Raw genomic sequence first — 14,254 nt, forward strand, 5'->3', positions numbered from 1 at the left:
GAAATTTGATATCTCAGGTTGTACACGAAAGTAACTAACATAAAACATCAAAAAACTCAAATATCTCAAATTTCTGGTATTCTTTGATAGCTTTTTGAGGTTCTTTGAGATTTTTGTCACATGTTTGGATAAAAAAACTGCAAATACGATTGAAGGATACCAAAAAAAAACATTCATGGGTGTGCTATTCATACCATAAGTACCAACGATATCATTACATATTACAGAATACCAGGCGTGTGTAATGCACTATCAAATTTGTAGGCGGACGCAGAAATGAGCGCAAAAGTGTATCTTAAATTAGTTTCAAAATGAGGGTTGTGGAGGGCTTTGCATACACTGCACACTTCAGTAACTGGGGAACGATTCATGGTATCTAAATAAAATTTTCCCTAAACTTACGACCACCGAGAAGGGGGGTTGAAGTTTTGAATATCTCCGAAACGAAAGTACCACACATCGCATAATCGATACCATTATAGATGTGTCAACTAACATTGCAACCAATGCTTTGATTTTCTTCGAAGTGAAAGCCTCAATGTCAGAATCTTTGAAAAACAAGCACCCACGTTTTCCGTTTCTCCAAGAATATTGTAATTGCACTACACAACTTTTGTAATTATCTGATCATTGTATAATAAAGCTGTAGATTGAACAAAATAACTATTCGGAAACTAGAAACTACTTTTTACCACCCCATTTCATAGGATTCACACTCGAAGAAATATTAGTATGCCTCTGATGTAAAGGTAAAAATTTGGCCCAATTTCAAGAACTGAATCAAGTTCGAAAAATCTCGTTAATTGTGCTAAACGCGCTCATGTGTAAACGACTCATACCGTATTTACCGATTTAATTTAAAATAAAAAGGCAAAAAATGATAAAAAAACTTTCTAACCGTTTTTGAGATCTGCGAAAACCTACTCGTACATACATAAAGGCTCATTTTGTGTAATTATATTGAATTTTGAAACCTACGATGTCATTAACAGACCGAAAATTACCCTTCCCACATCGGGCTATAGCTGCTACTCAAGTACTGTACATCGCGCGATTACGTCGGTAGATCCTGAATCCTCTAAGAAACAATTCCGATAAATGAGTTACAAAAATGAGGGCCTACCTTACAAAGTAACAAAACTCTTAAGAGGTTCTGGAGAGATCCCTTTGGGACCGAGTACTTTAATTTCCGAGTCAAGTAATGTCATTTTACTGACGAGTTTTGTATTAAATTTTACCCGAAATCGTATTTTAACATAAAATTTCAATTTTCATAGGTATAGAACTTTTGATTAATGCCAATCTGTCATTGATGACAGGAGTCATTATAGACATTTAGCAATGTGACAGGTGCGGCAGGAAAAGTGACAAGTGCGGCCTGTAAAGTGACAGGTGCGACCGGTAAAGTAACATGCGGCAGGAGAAGTAGACTGGTCTACCTTCGTCATGGAAACTAACATTTCCCTGACATAAAGTAGGCATGAATGATGAAAATTAAGGTTTCATGACGATTTTGGGTAAAATTTACATACCTGCTATTACAAAAACTTTTATACTTGGCGAGGGGAGACAGTTTTCCGCAACTTTAACCAAAAGCCTAAAGTCACGTCCATTATATAGATATTTAGTTTTGAGTTTGGGTTTCGAAAGTTTTACAGTAGACAACTAGCTACTAAAAAAGTTGTGTTTAGACCAACTGTATTACTTACTTTTTACTTATCAAAGTATTGATAATACCATAGTGTAAACAATCTTTACACTATGATAATACTAAATACTAACAAGATTTCAGTAAAAATAGATAGGATAAAATATTGCCACTTTGTGTGTATTTATTGCATCTATTTAAGAAGTTACGGCGAACCTTCTCTACGATCGTTTTAACAATTTGATCACACCACAGGATGCCAATAGAAAAAGAAAGTGATGATAAAAATCCCACAGTAAAACGAGTAGGTAATGAAAAGACGTTTTAAGACATTCTTTGAAATTTGACTCCACCTTTTATTAAGTAGGTTCCCATTACAAATTAGAAAGAGAAGGTATACCCTACATGAACTACTACTGTTACAATTAGGTTCGAAAATTTGATATAGTATACTTTCACTACCAGCTCATATTTGCTAAATATTCGCCTTTCTTTGGTAAATGAAGATACGCACGGAAGAAAAAGTTTTACATACAATTTGCAATACAAATTAGTTGGTTGTCATTGGATCGTTAATTAAAGCGAGCCCACCAATAAGGAAAACAAAAATGCACGAGCTGTAAACTTGACATTCACTTTCAAGTGCATTGAACCGGCAAGTTACATCACGATGTAACGCAAATATCAACAAGACGTAAAACGCGATCCTATTAATTGTAATTTTCTTCGGTTTAAATTGGATTTATTAAGGCGACTTTCGATTTTTTTATGACCGGCAAAATAGACTGCTGTTTAGTAATTGGTGTAATTAAATGGCCTGGTACTGTCCGCATGTCCGCAACAATAACTCGCGTGCGATGAGCTATTAACAAATGACGATCTTCGGTGAAAGTACTTCTGTAGTAGTGAAATTGTAAATTTGCCAGAGGAAAATGTAGGTTATTTATAATGGAAAAATGAAGCAACACATTCTATAAAAGAGAAGACCTTTCTTGTTCGGTGCATTTGTGGAGAAGAAGTGAGAGTGGTCGGTGAAAAGTAAATTTGTTCTTAGTGCGTGGAATAGTGTAAACATGCAGCCCTTGGTAGGGACTTATTTTTATTTCATTTAGTTTAGTGCTTCAATTTTAGGTCCTTTTGGGAATATGCGTGCAAATCAGTTACGTACTATCAACGGCAGAAGTGAAACCCGGCGCAAACGCAAATGCAATTCCAGTAACCCAGCGGCCAGAAATGTATTACGTTGAACCAAGCGAGCAACCTCACACTAATTTCATCCCAGTCCAGGTGATTCCCAAACCTATTTTTCTATCCCAACAACCCACAATGCTGATAATTGCGCAACCGACGTACGTACCTCAACAGGTACTATACGGTAACCCGGCAACTGCTCAGCAGCAACTCCTAAATTACTTCCACAGTAACCCTCAAGCCAAGTACCAATTTCTGTACGGCGGACAACCCCAACCAACCGTTCCACCAGCGTTTGTAACACAGAACGCGATCGGCGCATCCTCCTTGGCTTCCTACGACGTTTTACCTCATCCCTTCCTCAACCACGTCCCTCAAGCACCAACGACACAGTTCACCAACCACTACGCCCAACCAATGCAACTCAACCAAATAGCTCAATTAGCTCAATCGGCAGCACAACAATTTAACACACCAATCCGCAGCGTACCTCCCATCATAACGGGTTTTGAGAACTTCACCCCGGAACAGCAGGTACAAATCAAGGCGCAGTTGCGAGCGCATCTGGGCGCACCATTGGCCACGACCGCGTCGATACCGACAACCACAACTCAGTCTACTCAAAAGAGTGAGGATAAGAATGCTCCTTCAACCGCTAACTATAACACCCCCGGTGCAGTAATGTACAGGGGTCAGTATACCAAAGGATGAAGCGATAGTTCGAAGTTTCTTGGGTTAATTTATAAGACTGATGGGCTTTTCTGTTCTAATACTATAATGTTGTTGAATATTGTTATTTAAATAAATAAACTTACACCTTTTGGTGTCTCATTTTAAGTTGGCAAACTTGATATTTGAGAAAAATAAGACAGTATTATCAATTTTATTGACCCTAGTTTAGGTTATGGTAGGTATGTTTATGTACCACTGCAAGAAAAATGATTGCCAAAAGACCCCAAAATTGAACTCGTATTCCCTCACCGCTTTTCTCTAATGTGACAGACGAATATGACGACAGCTAATAATCCTTCTCCCAACAATTGAGAATGCACGTATCTGTTTTATTAAAGTTATTCATTTGAATAGTAGAATAATTATTGCCAAACAACCCTAAATCGAATTGGTAATGTCCGGACCACTCCTAAATTGAAGTGCTATTGCTTCATATGCTTCTTTTATATTCCCAGGGTCCCAGTTTAAAACAACTTTATTACATTGGTCACCTTTTTGTTTGATATTTTGGCAGGCGAATTTCCATTTTAGTTTTGCCACTTCTTCTCTGATGCCTCTTACTTTTATTTTATTTCTTATCTATTCTTTATCTGACAGTTTCACGTGTAACATTAATCTTTCCATTGATCTTTGTGATTTCCTTACAAGTTATTCAGTCTGTTTCGTTTTGTTGTGCCACCCTGTATATGGTCCTCATGGTTTAGTTCAAGGGTGTTTTTCCTGCATTTAAGAGGATCTGTGGCCTCCAACGCATTTCTTAATATAAATATTTTCCGTGGCCCTTAATTATGCTATTATTATTATATATCTCTACTAACTAGCGGGTGCGCTACACCTACCCCCCCCCCCCTAGCACTATAAAGGGTATACCTAGCACCAAAGTAATAGACCTAGCACCACACCAGGACTGTATCTATGCCCTAAGTAAACTGGAAGGGGCAATTGTTACGCTTGCCCTCCAGGTGAAGGTGCAACCTTGAAACTTAAATCTAGCACTACCTACCACCAAAGTACCAGACCTAGCACCACACCAGGAGTGTATCTATGACTTAAGCAAACCGGGAGGGGCTATTGTTAGAGATCTAGAACTGTATTGTTTTTGGTGAAAAGAAAAACACGTGAGTTTTCGCGATTTTTCCAAAATTTTCCGAGAAAATGTTGTCACCACCTCGCATGTACCTATAGAGTTCAAATTGTTAATCTCTGTAACCCAATTATTTTTGATAAAATTCGAAAGACACGTTTCAAAGTTTTCGCGATTTTCCGGGGGTTTCCGAGAAAATGTTCATGTTCATTACAGGGCGCACTTTCGAAGTTATCAAGCTCAGAAATTCAGGGTGTCGTTAATGTTTGGGTCCTATTGTTGGACAGTGTCACCGGAAATTAAATTTAGCATATACAGGGTGTTTTATGAAATATTTGCTTATTGATATGAGGAAAAATATCACCTTAACGATATAAAATGTTAATTCTGGTTTTAGTCTGGGTACTTATTGTCATCTCGGCCATTTATGAACCAAATTGCATGAAACTGGAACTGGACGTAGCCAGTGCCATATCAATTTAATGTCACCGCTTTGGCATTTTTGATTACGTATCGTTATGACAGTCTTGAAAATGATTAATTTATAACAGTAAATCACTTACGAATAACGGCGCGAACCATTTATTACTTCGGTGTTCTAATTGCAACTGAACTGTAACGCAATCCGATTTGCTTTGATTTGATTTGATAAGTGGTAAAGTCGAAGGTTCCCGAGCGGTCGCGAACATTCGAGAATAAAATACGTCATATTTCTCGGAAAGATTGCGTCACATCTCGCCGATTAATAATCTTTCATGGTGCCTCAATATTTATGGAAATTTTCGGAACGTTTACAATGCTAAAAACTTTATAAGTTATAACAAGAATATTTAACGATAAAACACTTCCTCTAGACCAGGGATCGCCAAACTTTTGTTGTAAAAAGGCCAAATATTGTACGCGGTCCGCGGAGATTAGTGCGGGTCGCACTTGGGTCAGTTACAGTATACCTATAATTTTATGTACAAAAATTTTAATTTAAAATTTAAAAAAATGATCAAAGTCCTCGAGTAAGATGCAAGGGACTTCAGCGCATTTTTGTGCGACAGATCAATATTCTATTATCCAGTTTTTATTCCACCATCAATAAGATCTTGTCGGGGGGCTACCACATTCCCTTGTCGGTACCCACCTCCCACGTCCCGTTCTTGACTTTTTATTTAATGGAATAGGTTTAAGCTGTACCAAACGCCCAATTGTTCAGAAAAAGTAAATACGTATCAATTAAGGAATGATGGTGTATATTAAGTGTCATTCAAATTTCAAGATTAATTATTGCCTGACAACCCTTAAATTGAACTGACATTCCCTCATAGTTTTATTGCTTAAGACGTAGGACTACGTATAAAGATTACTTAGGCAATAATTGAGAATGTCTGTATCAATTTTACTGATATTACTATGCAGATCATGGTACATGACACGAGAATAATTATTGGCGGACCACCCCTAAATTGAATTGACATTTTGCTGTGGTAAAGTGTCATCTAACAGTAACTATAAGAATGATTATTACCCAAGTTATTACCGGAACACCCCTATACAGAATTACAGTTTCATCATCGTTTTGTTATTCACTAAGATTTAGCCCCAAAACTTGTTTGATTAATTTCATTTATAAATTTAACAGATTTAACAACGTCGCGTCTCTATGGTAATGCGTAAAAAATGAGCACCCCTTTAGAGGATTAAGTTTTAACAGTTTTAAACATTGAAATTAAAAATTAGGATTAGAACTCATACAAATATTCCGTATTGCTGTAGGTATTGCGCCAGTTTTATAACGTCAGTCATCGTTAAATATATTTGGACATCATATAATAAAATAAACTCAAGTTTGTTTCGCCATTTACGAAACTGTGACATGAAATTTAATTTTTTTTAACAGGTTGCATTGCAAAGATTGGTGAAATATAACAATTGCAATTCGGTTTGTACAGATTCTGAGAAATAGCATTTTTTTTGACAACATAATAAGACTAACTACCGAATTTGAAACAAAGACGAGTACTTACAAGTTTTATGATTTAGCAAATATAATTACCGTTATACCTAAATGGTACAGAGGTGAATTAGAGAATGGTTCCGTGTCACATCAAAAGGAAATTAGAGCGTCTACTAAAATTAACTGTTTCAGTAATGTATTATAAATTATATCAAGTTTTGGCAACATTAGGTTTTTTTTTCTTACAATTTGACCTAACTGTTGTGCATTTTGTTGTCCTTGTGTAAAAGTTAACTACACATCTAGGACATGACCTAAATTAATTATTTAAATTATAACCTGTAAGGTTTCATTCAGAACTAAAATCAAATCTTGCACTTTTTGGGTTTTTGGTGATTATATCCTCGCTCACTCATACAACGCTAGGAAGATGATCCGCGAAACACACAAACTCTCTAGCTTCTGCCTTTTCTCCCCTACCGTCAAAGTCAAGGTCCCACCGAGTTTTTATGAAACTCATAACTACCTCAAGTTCTTTTAACATCTTCCTTAAAGGAAGAAAAGAAAAAGGAAGCCTCTTTTATTGCTAACACGAAGAACATACATTACCTAATAAATTATTTATGCAAAAATAACGATCTTGTTCAATCCGAAGATACATTTCCAAAAAGTAGTTTCCAAATGCTGAGGAAATTTCTAAAGCTGTAAATTTCTTCCGTAAGTATTTACGGTAAATCTCACATACGCAACAAAAGCAAATCCAGGAATCAAATATAATGAGGATGAAGGCAAAATACTCAAAAATCGCAATTAAAAAAGCAGAATCGAAATAACGCCAAAATACTCAGCAACATCATGTTTCGAATATATTTTTTGGCTGATGCAACGGAATATTTTTTAACCCATTTTTGCAAATTTAGCTAGCTCGCTTGCTGGCAGCAAATGAGGGCCATTATACAAAACGCTTGTAGAAAGACAAGCAGGGTACACGTCCCTCCGGGGCCGTGTAATTAATAACTTTACGGATCGAGCCTACTTTTGACGTCTAAATTAAATTCAGAATTGTCAGAAACTTTAAAATGATTGATATGGCTTCTAATATAAAATAAACTTTTGAATTACACACGATAATAAAGTTGTAAAAGTCCTTAACTTTTACTTTAACATTATGACCGACTTTACTCCAACCACCCGGACTGTAGCGTAATTTCTTTCTATTATAGTATGTATATATCCCAATAAATAAGGTGTCTGTTTATTTACTGAATGGTTTCGAAGGAACAATTTATTCCCGCTTAACTTCGATATTTTTTTGTTCAAACTTCAAAGATCTTCACATACCAAATATTGAGATCAGACTTTTTTCTCGCACAGCCGTTCAAAAAAGGTCTGATTGCGACTGATTGCAGCACCAAAGGTGATGGGCGATGGAGTCGTCACATTCCGACGCCTTATATTATTTATTACATATTTAGTTTAATATTGGATAACTCGATTGTAAAGAAGAAACTTGTTATGATGAAGACCTTTATTAACATTGCTGTACATATAAAGTGTAAATAGATCTAAAGAACAAATTTAATAGACATTCCTGCACTGTCTGTAATAACCACAAACTTGTCTAGGTCCGAGGCCGGGAGCGCTGAAAGGGTTTCCGTATCCGCCGCCAATGTTTTGTACGTCTCCTATACCTCCTAATCCGGTGACATCTCCATACCCTCCTATTCCTCCACCTACTCGTACAACTCCAGGTGCGCTGAGACCCAATCCACCGGGAACTCCGAGTTCGTTAATACCTGCACCACCAAATCCGTTAGGACCGCCGACGAATGCTCCAGCACCACCGAGTCCAACTCCAGATAAACCACTATACGAGTCGATTCCTCCAACGCCAGTCACGCCGTTGTATCCCAGTCCACCAAGACCGCCAACGCTTAGTCCATTACTGTATCCCAATCCACCTAGACCTCCAGCTCCGCTGTCGTAGAACCTAGAGTATTGGTTGTTACTTGACTGAGCTGATTCAGACGATTGTTGTTGTCCATATAAACTAGCACCACCACCAATACCAGTAATACCAGGACCGTATGCACCAAGCCCGCCAAGGGTGCTAATGCCACCAAGGCCACCGACACCACCAAGGCCACTAACACCACTTAGGCCACCAAGGCCACCGACACCACCAAGGCCACCGACACCACCAAGACCACCAACACCACCAAAACGTTGGTACGATTGGTAAACTGGATAGCCGCCTACTTGGTAATAGGGTTCGTTGTAATTCAAGGAAGATGAGGAGTGCTTAGCAGCCGAAGCCGCTTCGGAGTTCTCACTTTCCATAAAGAGACTTCTCGGATTGATCGAAGCATCCGTCGCTAATTCCGCTCTAATCACTCCGGCTGCCAAACCAAGAACCACTAATACAGCAGTATATCCCCCCTTGATCTAAAAAAACAAAGATTTTACAAAATACAACATTGTAAAAATGACCTATCGTACCGTGGTCTTCATTTTGGATGCTGTTGCTGTGGTTCTCACTGTAACTGCCGAACTTCCACACATTCATACTCTTTTATACTTCGCCCGTTTTTTGCGGGGGATGACGTCATATCAATAATTAATTAAATTTTTAATAAGTTCTGTAATCTATAATGTCTATGTTACTAATCGATTATTAATTCTGAGGTAAATGATTAACGTTAATTGTAAAGTAATGCACGAAATTGCATTGTTTTGAAAAGTAACGGTTATAAATACTAATTTTGTAATTTTTGGTGGCTTTGAAATTTGTTACGACGCCCTTTTTCGTATGAAGGTACCTAGTAGAGGTAGCCAACAACCAGGCAAGGCCATTGCAAAATTAGTACATTAGTACAAATATAACAAAACTGTAAAAAATTATAAACTGATTAATGTTATAAGCACCTACTTAATTGAACCCAAATGCAATCGTAAAATAACAATTAATTCCATTTGGAACTTTAAAGTATCTGTAATTTGCTCTTTAATAGGTAATATTGCAAACCGTAATCCGTTATTACAAATTAGTGAGCAATGCGCGGGTTTTTCGTGCGAAGCTATTTAAACAGAGTCCCTTTTGCCAAAATTTTGGATCAACAACCCTTCCTATTAGCAAACAGATAAAGAGACGGACGAGCGGAGCGTCATATTGGATTAGCAATTTTTAATGAACATTTAGCATTAGCACTTTTCAGTATCAAATATATTTTGCAGGGCGGAGAAAAGGGTGGATGTAGGAGGAAAGCAACTTTACTGTCGCATGTGAAAATCATAGGGGATCAGGTAATCTGGTATATGGCTACCATTTGCTTTAGAAAGTAAAAGAAAATATCCTAACAAATTATAGGGTTCCCAGCCATCCTCAGAATATTGGTTGGAGCAGGGTTGGAGTGTCCACAATTCCCAGTCTACTGTCGAATGTGCTCGATTCCCTTCAAAAGTGTGGATAAACAGCGGTACACGAGTTACAGGCTGACGCAAGTGATAAGCCATGGCTCTATATCTTTGCCAAAAAGAGAATTGATGGAGTAGAGGTAGAAAGGGAAAATTTCTAACATCAGGAGTGCACTGATTGCATGTCCACTTTATGCCTTTAAAAAGCAAATAATCAATTCAATACTGAACAAATCGAGTGAGATTGCGCTACAAACGTAAGATGTGAAAAATTTCGAAGTTGGCGTAGGTTAGTTTTTAATCATCACTCAGACGAGATCGAGACAATGAGCTGTCACCGCCAACTCAGGTTTTAAAAAGTACGACGACATCGACATGTTTGACGCTGACATTCTATTAATATAGGAGGTACGCGCACAAACAATACCATAATTTCAAATTTTTATGTTTGACGGAGTATGGTAATAAAGCAGAACAACTAAAATTAACATGTATTGGTACTTTTAAATTAAGCACGTCTCGTTGTGGGCGAAAGAGCACGCATACCAAAATGAAATTGTTGTACGCCAATTTCCCTCAATGTCAAATTTTAGCAGAGTAATAATTGTTTTTTCAAATTAATTCCACGGCAAGCTTTGAGTTATGGGTCTTTAAAACTTCTAACATCAGTTAAAATATAAAAACAGTTACACAGCGTTCTCTCAAAAACAATCAACAAAAGATAGGCCATTTGAGACACCTTTTAATTTTTCGTGAAAGTTAGACGTCATTTTTTAATATTTATAGATCAAAATATCAAGGGCGGTGCAATGTTTATTTGCAATTGATGAGTTGACAACGTCTGCACTGAAAACTTTCAAGATATCTACTGAAGACTTGCGTGCTGCAGGTTCAGCTGGCGATATTGATGATATAGATAGAGGAACAGGAAATTACAGAATCTTATGAAGTTCTTGTCAGAATTTTAAATGTTCTACGTGTAACAGGAGTTTTCAGTCCAAAAGGGGAATAAAAAATTCATACCCGTAGAATGCATTCACAAACTGAAATAGCAGCAGCATCACAAGATCAAAAATTTTCAAATAACAATGATGACACCATCAATAAATCAGTACTGGACATTCTTGCTAATGTCTATAATGCAGAATCGAATTATCGCAATATAAACATTGATACTAGAAGTTCTCTTGGCGATCACGATGGGAAAAAGTAATAGAATTACGACGAAAACAGTAATTAATGGAAAAGAAGTCTCTGAACGTCTGTTAGTTTTCATTGCTACAAAACGAAAAGGTGATAAAACGCAGGAAAGATATTCCAATCCTATTAAGTCGCCGTCTTTCTGACTGATGGAAAAATCAAAAATTTCATGAATTTCTTACTGAAGCCATTCGTTGTGATAAGCATTTAGGACCGATCAAACAAGGAACTGAAGAAATGGAAAAACAGAAACACATGCTATTTAATCAACTTGTCCAAAGAGGAAAAATAAAAAAAGTATCAAGACTTTTAGATAAAAGGGATACTGGCAGAGATCTTATATTTAATAATGAACTTGATGTTTCTGATTATACGATTTTTGATGCGCTAGAATATTGTAGCTACTTTCTGTTGATATTTTATATCAAAAAACAGGTATTACACAAGGCGTTCGAGATACCAAAAACCCTTTCGGCTCGGCCAATCAGGTGTAGGTAGATTTCTTTAACCGCATTTAACATATAAAAATGTCCGTCATTTTGTTCCAATATGGCGACTTAACTGAGATATTTATGCGTTACACCAACCCTTAAAGTTTAGTCGAAATCGGTTCATAATTACGAAAGTTAGAGTGTTTCTATAACCTTATAAACCTACAAATCTATAAACCTATAAATGTACTGGTACCATTACAATAGGAAAACCAGAAATTCTCCGATTTTGTTTTTATTTTTATCTGAATTTATTTGAACAGATACAAAAAAATACTTTTCTCATTGCCACTTTTTCAGTTCTACAAGACATCGTCGAGAGATTTTCAATACAACGTTTCGTTTCGGAGAAACCATCATCAACTTTATTTTTTTATATGGCACGTAAGGAAGTACATACTGTATTGAGTAGCATTTTTTATTACGAATACAACGATGTGCGGCACACCAAAAAAGTTGGAAACTGTTGGTTTCAACAGGATGAACGCCCTAATCGTGCGAGAATAACTACACAACACAGATTTCCTGGAAAATTTGTGCGAATATTTCCCTCATATGTCATAAATGCCATATGAGGTGTGCAATTATCGCTCAATTACAGCGACAATTGCACTGTAGAAAGCGAAAGAGCCCTGCGATAATTGCACTGTCCATATCCATGGCAACTGGCAACTCCTTTGGACAATTTCACAATACACCGACAATTTATAAGTAGGTAACGTCAGTTTGACAAGTGATGCTTGTTCGGGAACTATTCCCCTAAATTACACTCGTGCATCAAAATAAACCTGATAATTTTTTATTCAAGCATGTTGTCAGTAAAAAACTGCATTCGGTCATTTTCATATTTTGTTAAAAGAGCTCTTTCGCCAAAATATGAAAATAAACTCATGCACTTTTTAGACAACATGCTTTCAAAAACATTATCGGTAATTTTGATGCACTTGTGCAATTACCTACGATAAGTATTTTCGCACGATTAGGGCGTTCATCCTGTTGAAACCAACAGTTTCCAACTTTTGTTTTTTATCAAAAATAGTCGAAATGGATTCTAATATTTCTAAACTGCTAAATGTATAAATCCTTTTCCTTACCCTTGGTAAATGGAAAAGTAAAATGTTACATCTACTAAATTAATTTACTGACTCTTATAGCATCGTTGATAATCTCAAGTTTGCCTTTGTCGCCAGTACCAAAGTCCGACTTTTCGTTCACCTGCAAATTGCGTTTGAAGCTTTGGCCCCACCACCGGATACATAGGTTTCAGCGTAATGGTTCATCCGTTCTGTTTTAAATATTTTCATAAGTAAATGGCCGAAAAGTCGAAAAGGTCTTGTGCATATAGAATTTATAAAACCCAAATTTTGGCATTACCTATCATGTGGTGTCGGCTATACATATTTTTAAATTCGTGCAATTCAGTGCATAACTAAAATAGGGCACTAATTTTTGGCCGATATGGCCAATTCACGAACTCCTATCTATAAATTTGATCAGCCGTTCTCTTTGGTCGGACATAAAAATCGAGCGATCGGGATGAAGCATAACAGTTTCGCTTAAACAACTAGACGCTAAAAACATAGAAGTTAAAATAAAAGTGTGACCTAACTTTTGGCATTTTTTGTTATGTTTTTGGTACCTCGAGCGCCCTGTGTGATGACTGTTGATAGAAAATATCAACACAAACTAACTAAAATATATTTAGCTCCCTAGTATGAGCTAGGGTACCTGTTGCGTACATCCATCATTTTAAGCAACTTTCAAAGAATACAATTTTTTTCCGTCTTCATGTATGTGCGTATGTTGGCAATTTTCCGAGGTAACGGCTAGACGGATTTGGTTCAAATTTTGTATACTTAAACTTATGTAAATTAGACATACAGAAACGGAAAATAACCCGCAACGGCATCGAACTTTTTTTTCAAAAAGCAATCTAAAATTTTTATTAGGGTATTCGAAAGACTTTATTTTTTTGTGTACAACCTACAAAAATTGTGCCAGACTTTATTACACAAAAAATGAGAAGAAAATGTCAAAGTTAAAAAACAAAAATTGTTATTTTCAAAACTAAATTAATTCTAATTAGGGATTACAATTATTAATTGTACGTTGCATTAAAATTAAAAAAATAAATAAAAGCAATAGATAAACATGGGCACAAATTAAAAAAAAAGCGGCCACCCATCCAAATAGCGGGCCGGACATTGTTTAACTTCGGTGATCGGACGAGAACCGGTGTTTTCAACGTGGTATTGCCGTTGTCGAGAAAATGATTGTTCTAAGGGAAGCGATTGCAGAATCTGTTCTTAAAAAAAGAACGCACGAAAAGGAGGAAAATTCATTCAAAACAAATCAATTTTCAATTATGTACCGCTAAAAAATTTGAACAATTTAGCGTTTAGTAATAAAACGGAACATAAAACAAATTAATATGACTTCTGGCAGTGTATATTGGCTATAAATGATGTAAGACTGTCAAACACGTTTTATTAAAAATTTACTTTGAACCAGCAAGCTGCTCTGTCAAGAATTGGGCAACTGCCCTAACG

General features: G+C 36.5%; 3 protein-coding genes across 12 annotated transcripts in view; 1 reads left to right on the forward strand and 2 right to left on the reverse strand.

Annotated features, from left to right (window-relative positions):
• Window positions 1-14,254, reverse strand: part of LOC116167729 (organic solute transporter alpha-like protein) — a 69,904-nt gene that overhangs the window by 43,531 nt on the left and 12,119 nt on the right. The gene's annotated exons all lie outside the window — the stretch shown is intronic.
• LOC116167735 lies at window positions 2,263-3,660 on the forward strand. Its single transcript, XM_031483231.1, has 2 exons — window positions 2,263-2,733; window positions 2,780-3,660. Exons 1-2 carry the CDS (start codon window positions 2,722-2,724, stop codon window positions 3,548-3,550), a joined length of 783 nt encoding a protein of 260 aa, XP_031339091.1. The 5' UTR covers window positions 2,263-2,721; the 3' UTR covers window positions 3,551-3,660.
• Window positions 8,111-9,259, reverse strand: LOC116167733 (PE-PGRS family protein PE_PGRS16-like). Its single transcript, XM_031483229.1, has 2 exons — window positions 9,100-9,259; window positions 8,111-9,045 (listed from the first exon to the last, which is right to left on the reverse strand). Exons 1-2 carry the CDS (start codon window positions 9,160-9,162, stop codon window positions 8,179-8,181), a joined length of 930 nt encoding a protein of 309 aa, XP_031339089.1. The 5' UTR covers window positions 9,163-9,259; the 3' UTR covers window positions 8,111-8,178.

This window comes from Photinus pyralis, unplaced genomic scaffold (assembly GCF_008802855.1).
Source record: "Photinus pyralis isolate 1611_PpyrPB1 unplaced genomic scaffold, Ppyr1.3 Ppyr1.4_LG4, whole genome shotgun sequence".
NCBI lineage: Eukaryota > Metazoa > Arthropoda > Insecta > Coleoptera > Lampyridae > Photinus > Photinus pyralis.